The 14,642-nt window shown below is 36.5% G+C and overlaps 1 protein-coding gene across 1 annotated transcript in view; it reads right to left on the reverse strand.

The window, feature by feature from the left end:
• ME1 (malic enzyme 1) overlaps positions 1-14,642 on the reverse strand; it is a 194,634-nt gene that overhangs the window by 41,324 nt on the left and 138,668 nt on the right. The window contains exon 7 of the mRNA XM_066254140.1: positions 9,395-9,504. Within this exon, the coding sequence (XP_066110237.1) occupies positions 9,395-9,504 (110 nt within the window). The remainder of the gene's footprint in view (positions 1-9,394; positions 9,505-14,642) is intronic.

Genomic DNA, 14,642 nt, shown 5'->3' on the forward strand with positions numbered 1-14,642 from the left:
AACCATAAACATCTTAGAAGAAAACATAGGCAGTAAACTCTCAGATATCTCTCGGATATATTTTTGCTGATATATCACCTTGGGTGAGTGAAATAAAAAACAAAATAAACAAATAAGACCATATCAAACTAAAAAGCTTTTGTACAGGGAAAGGGAGTTAGGGAGAGAGGGCAAAAAAGGTGTGGATGGGGACATGGGGATGGGGGGTGAGGGTGTTATGTTCAGTGCAACACTTCAATCCATGTTAACACAATAAATTAAAATTAATAAAATAAAAAAAAACAACAGAAAGGAGTTTTTTGTTTGTTTGTTTTAGACAGAGACGGAGATAGAATCAGAGAGAGCGACAGATAGGGACAGATAGACAGGAAGGGAGAGAGATGAGAAAATTCAATTCTTCATTATGGGCCCTTAGTTGTTCATTGATTGCTTTCTCATATGTGCCTTGATCAGCAGGGCTACAGCAGAGCGAAGGTCGCTTGTTCAAGCCAGCGACCTTGGTCTCAAGCCAGTGACCTTGGGCTTTAAGCCAGTGACCTTTGGGCTCAAGCCAGCGACCATGAGGTCATGTCTATGATCCCACACTCAAGCCAGCGACCCCATACTTAAGCTGGTGAGCCTGTGCTCAAGCTGGATGAGCCCACACTCAAGCCAGCAATCTCGGTGTTTGGAATCTGGTTTCTCCACATACCAGTCCAATGTTTCATCAACTGTGCCACCTACAGGTCTGGCTTGTTTTGTCTTTGTTTTTAATTAAGGAGACCAGAGAAAAGGATAGTAATAAAATTTTAGAAGCTGGAAGGCAGATGGGTAAATGGCAACTGACTTAGTAGACTTGAAAGCTGAATTCTTGGCCAGCCATGGGGAATTTTAAGAAACAATCAGAATGATATAGAAAAAATCTCAAAAGGCCTAGGTACAGGAGGTACCAACTACCTCTGGAAATGAGGATGAAGAAGAGGCTAAAAACAGGAGGCTAGTCAAAAATCTGTTAGGAAGTACTCAGAACCCAGATTCACTCTTTCCTCTCCTTCTTGCAGAACATTGACCCTCCCATGCTATAGAGGTTGAGAAAAAACTAGAAGTTCATTTTTTAGAGAGGGTCTCTGTACTGTAAAATACCAGGAATGACTGGGTGCAAGAATGACATACTTGTAAACAAGAAGATTACATAGTCAATATGGAGACTCGTCCCATTTTTCTCCTATTTGGCTCAGAGAACCCTGGTGGAAAGCTATACCAGCAGAAAGTTAATATCAGAAGAGAAATTGGGGAGATCTTTTCTATGAATCTGAACAGTGTTAAGAGAAAAGAAGTGGACTGACAGGGAAGATTCCTTAAGGAAGTAGCTCAACCAAGTCAACTTATGGTAAAAATGTAGAATACAAGTTCCATTTGTATACCGAGCCTCTCAAAATATAAAAGTAAAGGGCCCCTAGAATATATGTGAAACTGTAGGTATCACAGTGATGCTTAGGCAAAAACAGCTTATTAGAATGCAAAGACATAGGAAGCTAGAGAAGTGTCGGGATGACATCATATAGCATGTGATGGCATACTATTATTCATAGTAACTACAGATACGTATATAACTATATATCATAATTTATTATAGTTAAAAGATGGTTGTTGAAAGATTCTAAATTCAGAGAGCAGTGAGCGAATTGATTTGCAAATTTTGAGGCTGGTGGTATGGTATATAGCCAAATTAGATGGTCACCAAAATCTTTGATGCATATTCTTACAATTTTGTTTCCGTACCTAACACATGCAATTTTAAGAAAATTTTAATTCATAAAAATGTCTCATGCCATGCTTACTATTTTAACATATTTTCATCACTTTAAAATATCTTATGACTATTTTACCATGTCAATAATATATTTTAAGATATTTTGTATAGTTATAATAGTCTATAGTATAGATATATGATAATTTATTTAACCAAACCTCTATGTCTAGATATTTAGATTATTCCGATTTTTTGTATGAAAAATAACATTACAAGTGTTGGCATGGATATAAAGAAAAGGGAACCTTTGTGTACTATTGGAGAACCACTATGGAAAATAGTACAGAGGTTCCTCAAAACATTTCAGGATGTCCACTTCTGGATATTTACTGAAGAAAATCAAATCACTGTCTCAAATAAATATCTGCCACCTCCATGTTCACTGCAGCATTATTATAATTGTCAAGACAGAAACACAACCAGAGTGCCCACTGATGGACAAAGAAATTGTGATATGTGACAATGGAATATTATTCAGCCATAAAAGATAGAAATCTTACCAATTGTGACAACAGGGATGAACCTTGGCAACATTATAGTAAGTGAAATAAGTCAGAGAAACACAAATGCTACATGATCTCACTTATACTTTGAAACAAAAACAAAAACCTGACTGAGGAATACAGAGAACAGATTGGTGGTTGCCAGAGGCTGGGTGTAGAGCAGGGGTCCTCAAACTACGGCCCGTGGGCCACATGCGGCCCCCTGAGGCCATTTATCTGGCCCCCGCCGCACCTCTTTCGTTGGTGGTCAGTGAGAGGAGTATAGTTCCCATTGAAATACTGGTCAGTTTGTTGATTTAAATTTACTTGTTCTTTATTTTAAATATTGTATTTGTTCCCGTTTTGTTTTTTTACTTTAAAATAAGATATGTGCAGTGTGCATAGGGATTTGTTCATAGTTTTTTTTATAGTCTGGCCCTCCAATGGTCTGAGGGACAGTGAACTGGCCCCTTGTGTAAAAAGTTTGGGGACCCCTGGTGTAGAGGATGGGCAAAATGGGAGAAGGGATACAAAGGTACAAACTTCCAGTTATAAGATACACAAGTCCTGGGGAGATGATATACAGCACAGAGACTATAGTTAACAATACTGTACTGCATATATTAAGGCTGCGAAGAGAGTAGATCTTAAAACTCTCATCATAGGATAAAAAATTTGTAACTATGTGTGGTGATGATTGTTAACTAAACTTAATGTGGTGATCATTTTGTATTATATACATATATCAAATAATTACATTGCTCACAAAAATTAGGGGATTAGGAAACGTGCAGATACTCCAGTACTTTCCACCTTTTGTATACTGCATTTTCACCAATGAAATAAAAGTTGGTTTTGCATTTCATTTGCATAACCAAAAAACTTTCTTTGACTTATCATTTGCTTTTCTGATGCTCTTGTTTAATAAAAAAGCAAATGCTTCTTTTTTTATCCCTTTATATTCATTTTGAATTATCCCCTAATTTTTGTGAGCAATATATGTTGTACACCTAAAAACAATACAATGTTCCATGTCAACTATATCTCAATTAATATATATGTGTGTGTGTGTGTGTGTGTAATTTGTTTTGCACATCTTTACTTGCTCAAGATAAATCGCTAAAAAATAGTACTATAGGATCAAAGAATATAATATACAGAGATCGACTCTAACCTCTCTAACAGGTGTTAACCAGTGTCACCCCAATAAATTCAATTTTTTAAAAATCTGCATGTTTTCAAGGCTTCTGACACATATTGCCTCTCCAGGAGCGCTACCAACTTGCATTTCCACCTTCAGTGTATGAGAGTGCTCATTTTCGTAAAAAAAAAACATCATTAACAGTTGGGATGATGATAAAAACCTTTGTCAGCTTGATAGAGAAAACCAGTTTCTCGTTTGCTGTTTAATACACTTTTTAAAACTCAGTGGTGTGGCTAGACTTTAAAATATGTTTTTTAGCCAATGGTATTCATTCTTTTGTGAAATGTCTGTTCTATGATGTCTGATTTTGACCTTTCCAATTATCAAAAGCATTTAGTATAAGCTTAGGCCACACTTAATTTATTTTTAAAAATCCTAGCCATCAAACTAGGAGACAGAGAAGCTGTTATGCAAAGTCTCTCTTTGTAGCTGATTTAAAATGACCAGAGGATGAGACCTACTCTTTTGGTGAATTTGCTAAAGTTTGATGGTCTCCAGATTATATAATTAAATGTCCAATTTCTTAATAGATTTAACTTGCACATTTTTCCCAGTTAAAAATAATTTATAATTAGAATGCATTAAGGTCTAAGTAAATTTTGAACCAAAATGTTAATAATTTAAGATTTAGATCACTAATAAAGTAGAATTTTAAGTGTTTTTTAAAATAAAATATTTTCATAAAATAATGTTTAACACATCTGTTTTAAAAAAGGGTCAAATGTAAAAACATTTATTTACATGGTAAAACTGTAATAGTTACATAATTATTTTTGTTGGCATTGGAAAGCAATTTCTATGCCCACAATGGGGAAAGTATTACACTTGTGGGCAGAATGGTAAAAACATAAGGTTAAAAAGGTGAAATAGAAATATATGTCTCACTAAGGACACTATTTTGGTGTAGAGAAATGCACAAAATGGTTTGGTCATTTCTAGTCAGAAATCTAATAACTTAGCAAAAGTTCTCTTTTGTCAGAGATTAGACCCATTTTTACTAAATCATTCTTGATGGTTAAGGCAACAATACTCTAAAACTCTTATGTGAAAATAGGTAGGCTATATATATGCAGATTATATTTTATGGCAGATTAATGGATATGAAAAACTTCTTGAATGCCTCCACTGGCGAGCCACTGGCGAGCATACTCTGCTCTGGGTCCTCAGAAAAAATCCACATCCAATACTTGGCCTTGGCTTGGCGTCTGCCTCAGATTTCCTCTGCTCCTGACTAATTCTGCTGCAGCCCAGGCCAATTCTTGGCCTTAGTTGATAGGAATACTGACCCTAATTCCTAACTGTTCATTTTGTTTGATGAGTGGGATTTAGCATTCTTTTTCTTAAATTTAACTTGGATATCTATTGATTCTGCATAATGATTCAAAATTATGTAATACTGGTCTTTAACTTCTACATACAGAATTTAAAAGATATAGAATATTTCAAAAAGGACATATAGGTTTGTTCAATAGTGAACTGCTGGCTATTTTAGAGACCACTGCAAAGTGAATTGATAAATGATTCTGAGACACTTATCTACACAGTTTATGTCTGTAGCATCAAAGTCACTCTACCATTATACACTGTATCTTCAAATTAGGGTTATAGTACAGTAAAATCAGACTGTATTTCTTTTCTTATTTTTCCAAATATTCACTTCTCTAAAAGAATTTCAATCCAAAACAAAAAACAAAGTTGAAATTAGGAAGAATCTTAGCCATAAAACGGCATCAATAAATTAACATTACAAAGGATTTGGTGGAAAAAAGATTTGACCAATTACTTTGTCATAACTAAAAGACATAAAGAGATTCACTGTTTCTAAACACATATTTGCTATGTCTTACTAAAGAAATTTAATAGTAATAGTTTTTTAAGTTTACACTCTCTTTTTTCGTAAGATTTTATTTATTGATCTTAGAGGACAGAGAGAGAGAAAGGCAGGAGCAGAGAAGGGAAGAGCAGGAAGCACCAACTCATAGTAGTTGCTTCTCTATGTGCCTTGACCTGGCAAGCTCAGGGTTTCAAACTAGTCACCTCAGCATTCCAGGTCGATGCTTTATCCACTATATGACCACAGGTCAGGGCTAAGTTTATACTCTTAACCATTTTCATTACAGTTTACATTCAAATTATATTTATAAAGTATGGTCCAGTTGGTAGGGTATTTTCACAGATAATTATTTTTTCCTCAATATAAACTCTATGAGAGAAACATTATCATCCCATTTTAAATTTAAACTCTTCTTTGACTATCTCAATGGCATTCATCTTATTCCACTTTGGCTATCCACCTGCTAAGTTTCATCTTGATGCTTACCATCACTCAGAACTAATCCTATATTAGAATGCTTCACTCATGGTCTTAATCTTCTACCTTCCCAGTTCTTTATTAAGTTACCCCCATTATAGCTATTATTTAACCTCATGGGACTATCTAGGCCCCTTTGCCATATCTCTCTGTCCTTGAAGCTTCACTTCCTTCCCTACCCTGTTTAGTGCTATGGCGGCCACTTTAACCTTATCCCTTTGTCCTTTCTTTGCACAAATACAGTAGAATATCCAGCACAGACGCATGCAACTGACCATATGGGCCCTGCTTATTCCTAAACTCTTGAGCTCAAGCTGCTCAGCCTGTTGTCATGTGTATTTCTGATATTCAACTTCAACTAGATCCTCGACATCCAGGATTACTGAATCCTTTTGTATTTCAGTCCTTGGCTCTCTAGTTCTCTGTAGCAGTTTCCAGACCTCCTTTATTCTCATCAAACTTCTGACCCTACCCTTGTTTCAAAGAAAAAAATGGAAGCTATTATCTAACACTCTGCCACAGATTAAAAAAAAAACACAACTAAACTGAAAGTCAGAGAGGTTAAGTAAACTTGTCAAAGTCTGCAGCAAGTAAGGAGCAAAGCAAATCAAGTCTGACTTCAGAGTCCAAGATTTTAACATCTATTCGTTGTAATGTTTCTCAGTTTTTCCTTCCTCAGTTACTGATCTGCCATTCTACCAATTCTTCAAGGCAAAACCTAGGCTCCATCCTTGACTTTTTTCTCAACTTCATCATCAACAATCAAGCATCTGTCTATTTCTATCTTCACTGGCATTTTCCCAGAACAAGGCACCATCATGCATTTGAATTTTAGCAACATCCTTTAAATCTGCTCCCACTCAGTCTGTTCTCTACATTGAAAACAATGTGAGTGATCTCTACAAAATGCAAACCTACCTTAGCCAACCAAACTCCTACTTCAACTCTCAATCCTTTTTAAACTCAATCCTTTAGATTAGAGATTGGCAAACTCTTCTGTAAATGGCAAGATAATAAATATTTTAGGGTTTGGGGTCATATGGTAACTGTTCCAGACCTAACTGTTGTTACAGCACTAAAGCAATCACATTTACACAAACGGGCTTGGCTGTGTTGTAACAAATCTTTACAAAAACAGACAGTGGGCTGGATTTGGCCCACAGGCTGTAGTTTGCCAGCCCCTGCTTTGGACGTACCACATTCATTCATTCCATTAGCATTATGTACCTTCTATGGGCTAGGCACTGTGTTAATGACAAGGGATACAGTGATGATCAAAACAGGCATGTTCCTTGCCCTTTGTGGAGCTTAAAATTTAGTGAAGAGGGAGATATTAATTTTTTAAATACCATAAATAGCCTGACCTGTGGTGGCGCAGTAGATAAAGTGTCAACCTTGGACGGTGATGTCACCGATTCAAAATCCTGGGTTGGCCTGGTCAAGACACATATGGGAGTTGATGCTTCTACCCTCCCCCACCCCTTGCTGTTTTTTTCCCCTCTCTAAAATGAATAAATTTTAAAAATATTTTTAAAATGTTTAAATTCTATAAATATATAAAACTGCTGTTAACTGCCACAAGGGAAAAATGAATAGTGTTATGATAGCCCATAATAGGTGGATTTCACTTAGACACAGTGATCCGTAAGATTTTTCTGAGGAATATTATGATTTAGATAAGATTTAAAGAAGGGGGAGAACAGTATGGTTGGAAGAGGGATCAGCATTTGTACACATTCTTCAACAGGAAGAAGCCTGTCTCATCTCTGGATCTGAAAAAGGATATCATGGCTGCAATGGCAAGACTAATGAGGCTGAAGAGGGAGGTAGTGATCAGACCATGCATTCTGAGCCACACTCATGGTTTTTATCTTTATCCTAAGTGAAATTAAAGTATTCTAAGGGAAAAATGATATGACTAGATAGTCATAGCAAAAGCAAACTTTGGCTCGTCCACCACTAAATTCTCAGCCCCTAGTTCCATACATGGCAAATATAGAGAATCAATGCACCCAACACATCAGTGGTAAAAGCAAAAGTAAGTGTAGAAAGATTTCTTAGGAAAAAGCCCATTGTTTAGGAGAGATGACAGTAACTTACATTAAGGTAATGGAGAGAAATCTATGAGAGAGACAGGGTTTTCTCACAGAAAGTCAGGAGGATCTGGTGATAAATTGTATTTGGCAGGGAGAGGTGTAGAGAGAGAGAGAGAGGTCATGAATTCCCTGAGAAAGAGAACACTGGAAGAAGACTGGGTTTGGTAGGGAAATAAGATTTGATTTTGGGAAGGCTGACTATGAGATAACTGTGAGATGTCCAGGAGGAGACTTTAATAACCAGATGGGTACACAGATGAGGAATTCAAAGATACCAGGGCTAGAAATTTAAAACTGCTAATGGAATACATACCTAAGAAGATATAATAGAACAAAGAGAAAAGTGCCCGGAACTTAGTATTCAAGTATTCTGTCATTTAATAGTGAGAAAAGGATGAGCCTGAAAAAATAAGTTGAAATCCAAAGAGACTGAAAGAGTGTCAGCAGAGTACTGTGTATGGAAGCGAATAGAAGAGAATTTTAGGAAAGAGAATGAGGTCAGCAGTGTTAGTGCTGCTGAGAATTCAAGTAAGGTAAACACTGGAAAATGTCCCCTGGAATTAGTAAAATGGATACCAGGTGGTCATCTCCTTTCATATTGTTCACACTCATTATGGCCTTCCTACTTAGGACCTCTGCTGGTGTTTGTCCTCTTCCTGCCCTTAATGGAACAGAACCAGTAAGATCGTCTTTGCAAGGTTTTGGATTTGGGGTGGGGAGGCTGGATAGGTATGGATCTAGAGAGGGTTGAAACAAAGGGCTTAAAGAGAGGGGGGAGATAAAAGGGTAACACAGACAAAAGCAGGCAGCCAAGAATCAACAATCTATCAAAGACAAATAGTAAAAAGTGGTACACTTTTTATAAAGGCAGCTTTTGTTGAGGTGAAGCTTAGAAATAGTGGCTGACTGAGATAAAGGCTAAAGAGAAAAATATATGCATTCTTATTTTTAAACAATAAACAATATCTTTTCATACATTTCATTTTCTGGTTAGCTGTAATCACTGAGGACTTTATCAGATTTCAGGGAGCTAAAAGATATGAAAGTAAATCAGAAATAATGTATGAAATCAAACATAAATGCTGGCCATTTAATAGATATCTAGTATATATATTTATATATTTAAATATTTATTGAATCATTATAAAATTATAAACTAATTTTAGTAAACACGTTATTCTTTAAAAAAAATTTATTAAAGTATAATTGGCATACAATATTATAATATATTAGCTTTAGGTGTTACAATATAATAATTCTACCTTATATATTTTACAGTGTGACTACCATGATAACTCTCGTAACCATCTCTGTCACCACAGAAAGTGGTTATATTACTGACTACATTCCCTGTGCCGTGCTTTATGTGGCTTATTTATTTTATTTTATAACTTGGAGTTTGTGCCTCTTACTCCCTTTAACTTGTTCATGAATCCCCTAAACGCTCTCCCCTCTGGCAACCATCAGGACATACTGTTCTTGATACATATGCAGTGAAAACTTTATTACCTTGAATATCATCATTGAATGTGCAATACTGGTTTCGATACTTGTTCAGGAGACGAAATGCATTTATATTGGCAAAATCTTCAAACTGAATAAGGCAATTCATGCCATACCTATGAGACAAAACATTCATGTTAGAAGAAGTTAATGAAATAACATTTAAAAATAAAACTTATTTAAAAGTAGCCTGTAAAAAAAGCAAAACATTTTTTAAAGGTCCTATCTTGGTACTTACTATAAATATATAATACAATGATGATTCAGCAAATATTTAGTAATGCTTACTAGAGAAAAAGCATTATGTTGGTATGATGAACTAATACAAAGGTAATAAAAATATAGTCCCTATCATCAGGAAAATTAGAATTTAGTAAAAATTGAAATATTTTGAAATAAATGAAGGTATAAGAAAAGTAATGTAATAGTTGTACACAAAGGAATTATAGATGATAAAAGGACAGATATCACTCTGGGTGAGGTCACAGACCATGTAACAAATGAACCAAGTTTTAATGAGTAGTTATGATTTTAAAAGTTGAGATGTAGGGTTTTACAAACAGAGTAAGTAGCAGAAGCCAAAAAATTGAGGTGAAAGTTGGGAAACAAAAAAGTTGTTCAAAAAATGTCAAGAAGTCCTATTTGGCTATAATGTGGTGAGGCATATAAGGGTGTGGTAAAAACAGGGTCAAACCTTAGGTTGGAGAACTTACAATTCTAGCCTAGAATGCTGGTTTTTATTTTCTATTCATGGCCAAACACTGAAAGGCTTTGAGCTTTGAAGTACTGTTATTTTCTCATGTATAAAACACACCTTTTTTGGAAAAATATGGGGTCTAAAAACTGGGTGCATCTTATACAGTGGTTGTAGATTCTTTTACTTGCAATTCCAGCTTTTTCGCACTTGTATTTTGCGCTCATTGTTGAAGACAGTGATTCATCATCAGACACAGATGAAGACAAGCTAATGGATAGGACTTTTGACAGTGATGAAGAGTTGTGTAAATTTTATAATGAATAAAACGAGTTCAATAACTTGATGTAATACATTTTTTTTTCAAATTTTGGGCCCCCAGATTAAGATGTGGCTTATACATGGGAGCATCTTATACACAGGGAAATAAGGTATACAGGATGAATTTAACTTACTTGTCTGACCCTTTATTCATATGATCACCCATCCCCCTATCCATCCAAGGCAAGAGAAATTAAAATTATTGACAGCCTAAGTACCTGAGAGTTGCCAGAGAAAGCCATCTTAGCCATGAATATCCTGGCTACTACAGATTTATGGTGTCCAATCCTAGCTGGGCTCTCTTGGCCACACTTTTTTGTGATTCTTTTTATTTGTCCTTGATCAGCTTCCACTTCTATTACATCTAATGGCAATTCTTAATCATCCCCCATACTTTTAAATCTTGCCCCCTCCTCACTTGTCCTCTAATTCCTGGAATAGTAAGGGCATAATCGATGATTTCCCTCAACTACTTCCCCATTTCTATCTTTAGCTCAATTCTTCAGGCATCAGTGGACTATGTGTTCTCTTCCTGGTTCAAGGTAACTTACTGCTGCTACCCACATTCTGATGACTTCCTCCCTCAGTTAGTGTTCTCTCCCATTTTAGAACTCCTTCTTTGGACAACTTTATTCCTTTTTTTTTTTTTTTTTTTTTTTTTTTTGTATTTTTCCAAAGTTAGAAGCAGGGAGGCAGTCAGACTCCCGCATGCACCCGACCAGGATCCATCCAGCATGCTCACAAGGGGGTGATGCTCTGCTCATCTGGGGCATTGTTCCATTGAGGCGGAGGCCATGGAGCTATCCTCAGTGCCCAGGCCAACTTTGCTCCAATGGAGCCTTGGCTGCGAGACGGGAAGAGAGAGATAGAGAGGAAGGAGAAGGGGGAGGGTAGAGAAGCAGATGGGCGCTTCTCCTGTGTGCCCTGGCCAGGAATCGAACCCGGGACTTCCACACACTGGGCTGACGCTCTACCGCTAAGCCAACCAGCCAGGGCCTGGACAAGTTTGTTCCTCTTATATGATTATTTAGTTCAAATTCCTCATTAAAGAGAAAAAGTTCTCTCCTGGTCCCATGTTTTCACACCATTTAATGCACTTGAAATTGTAGCTTATAGTCTTCCTCTTATTTAATTCTGAATCCCTACAGTTTACCTTTGCCCTGACTTTATCAGAATTTCTGTTCTAAAGTTAAAATATTTCTGGACTAAAAATCCAGTGAACACTCTCAATTCTTAACTTATTGGTGCTCTTTGCAGCATGGTGACTTTATTATTATTATTATTATTTTTTGAAACTATTCTCTATCCTGTGATATCATATTTTTCTGTGCCTTCTCCCAACCCTCTGATCATTTCTATTTTTCCTTTGTGGAATCTTTACCACTTGAAACGCTGGTGCTTCCCATGATTCTATCCTTTTTCAACTGTGTGTGTGTGTGTGTGTGTCCTGGTAGACTTGCAATCGGACTCATGCCTTTCATCAAAACATTGACTCCCAAATATGTATTTCTAGTCTACTCCTGTGAACTCCAGACTCATCTACCCCGTGGCCAGCTGGATTATTTTATCTGAATATACCTCAAACTGAAAAGTCCAAACTGAACTCACTATATTCCCACAGTACCTAATTAGTACTCAAGAAATACTTGTTGAATTAATATAATTTATAAATATTTTATCATTTAATCTCAACGTATAATTTCATATATAAAGAAAGTCTTGGGCAACTGGTAAACTGGGGAGGGGAGATAGGTAGAATTTCTCTATCTAGCAAGAAACAAAAGCTGTTCTTTTCATATTTTTTAAAGAGTAGGCATGAAATAGGTTACCGAAGTTTTCAATATCAATAGTTTTTATCAATAAAAGTAAAAATGTTAGCCTAGTCAAACAAGTTTTTAAAAAACTCTAATATTATAAGACGCTAACATTTTTTTCTCTTTTGGTTGAAATCTCAAATGCAGAAATAAATTTCCAAATATAAATCATGATTATTATTATTATTTTTTTTTTTTGTATTTTTCTGAAGCTAGAAACGGGGATAGACAATCAGACAGATTCCCGCATACACCCGACCGGGATCCACCTGGCACGCCCACCAGGGGGCGACGCTCTGTCCCTCCGGGGTGTCGCTCTGTCGCGACCAGAGCCACTCTAGCGCCTGGGGCAGAGGCCAAGGAGCCATCCCCAGCGCCAGGGCCATCCTTGCTCCAATGGAGCCTCAGCTAAGGGAGGGGAAGAGAGAGACAGAGAGGAAGGAGAGGGGGAGGGGTGGAGAAGCAGATGGGCACCTCTCCTGTGTGCCCTGGCCGGGAATCAAACCCGGGACTTCTGCACGCCAGGCCAACGCTCTACCACTGAGCCAACCGGCCAGGGCCAATCATGATTATTCTTATAATTTTTCTTCATACTTAGCTGCCCCTTATTTAAAAATATTTATTTTCTACATTTGTCTAAGAAAACAAACTGTTATAAAATTATTTTTTCCATTAGCTTAAAAAAATTTTTTTCCTTATACATTCCACTTTCATTTCCTTTTCTTTATGTCTGTCAAAGTCTTTTTGGTAATATTAATTATTTGCTCAGAAAATTTTCTACAGTAGTCCATTAGGTCTTAAAAAAGTATTTTCCAGATGGTCAACAGGCACATGAAAAGATATTCAACATCACTAATTATTAGGGGAATGCAAATCAAAACCACGAGTTATCACCTCAGATGTGTTAGAATGGCTATTATCAAAAAGACGAGAAATAACAAGTTAGAGAAAATGTGGAGAAAAGGGAAGCCTTATATACTGTCAGTGGGATTGTAAATTAGTTGGCTCCTAAGTAAAATGGTATGATGATTCCTCAAAATAATAAGAATATATATTATACAACCATATGATTCAGTTATTCCACTGCTGAGTATCTGAAGAATACAAAAGCACTAATTCAAAAAGATATATGCACCCTTATATTCATTGCAGCATTATTTATAATAGTCAAGAGAGAGAAACAAAACAACCTGAATGTCCATCATTGGATGAATGGTGGTGTGTGTGTGTATAGAAAGAAGAAAGAAGAAAGAGAGGAAGGAAGGAAGGAAGGAAGGAAGGAAGGAAGGAAGGAAGGAAGGAAGGAAGGAAGGAAGGAAGGAAGGGAGAGAGAGAAAGAAAGAGAAAGAAAGAAAGAAAGAAAGAAAGAAAGAAAGAAAGAAGAAAAAAAGAAAGAAAGAGAAAGAAAGAGAGAGAGAGGGAGGGAGGAGAGAGAGAGAGAGAAAAAAAAAAATATATATATGTATACTATTCAGCCATAAAAAAGAATGAACTCTTGCTATTCGTGACAACATGGATGTACCTTGAGGATATAATGCTAAGTTGCTAAGTGAAATAAGTCATAAGGAGAAAGACAAATAGCATATAATTTCACTCATATGTAGAAGCTTAAAAATAAGACAAAAACAAACTCATAGATACAGAGAACAGCCAGGCGGTTACCAGAGCAGGGTTTGGGGTGTGGGTGAAAGGGGTGATGGGTGACCAGTGCACGATGATCAACGGTCACTACACTTTTGGAGGTGATCACTTCGTAATGTATACAGATGTCAAATTCAGTGTGAACACCTGAAGCTTATATAATTAAAAAAACAATACTCTCATGGTAAAAAAAAATATTTTGGTACAAATAAAAATAATTGGAAGATTTTCATATGAGCAAAGAGTGGCTAATAAAATATAAATTAAGAGAAAGAAGCAAATGGTCTAAAAGTCCTATGGCCAAGATCTTAAATTCTGAAATATCTTCTCTCTGTTCCAAGCCTGTCTTATATATCACTGACTCTTTCTCCAGCACATAATATCTTCATTCTGGTCCTTCCTTTCCTCCTAATCCATTCTGTCTTGCTTCACCTCTGATTGCCAAAGACAGTAATTTCAGCAGGGCTGCTCCCCTAGACTCCTCTGTCCCCTCGCTCTCCCTTACTCTCAATAACTCCCTCACTCCACTTAGCACCTGAGTCCATGCTATTGAGTCTCAGCGAGAGCCTTAACCAAGTCTTGCAATATTTGTTTTCATTGCTTATTGGTCCACAACATGATTCTAAAACAACTTTTACAAACCTTTCTTTCATTCTCCTTATCCCACAAGCACTCAATCTCTTACCAGTCACTACCTCACCAAACTTCACCGTGTCCAGAGAGAACAGGCTTAGCTTTCCCATCTCTCTTCCACATTAAAAAATCTTTGTACTTTTACTTCTTT

The sequence above is a fragment of the Saccopteryx bilineata genome, chromosome 1 (genome assembly GCF_036850765.1).
Source record: "Saccopteryx bilineata isolate mSacBil1 chromosome 1, mSacBil1_pri_phased_curated, whole genome shotgun sequence".
In the NCBI taxonomy this organism is placed as follows: domain Eukaryota; kingdom Metazoa; phylum Chordata; class Mammalia; order Chiroptera; family Emballonuridae; genus Saccopteryx; species Saccopteryx bilineata.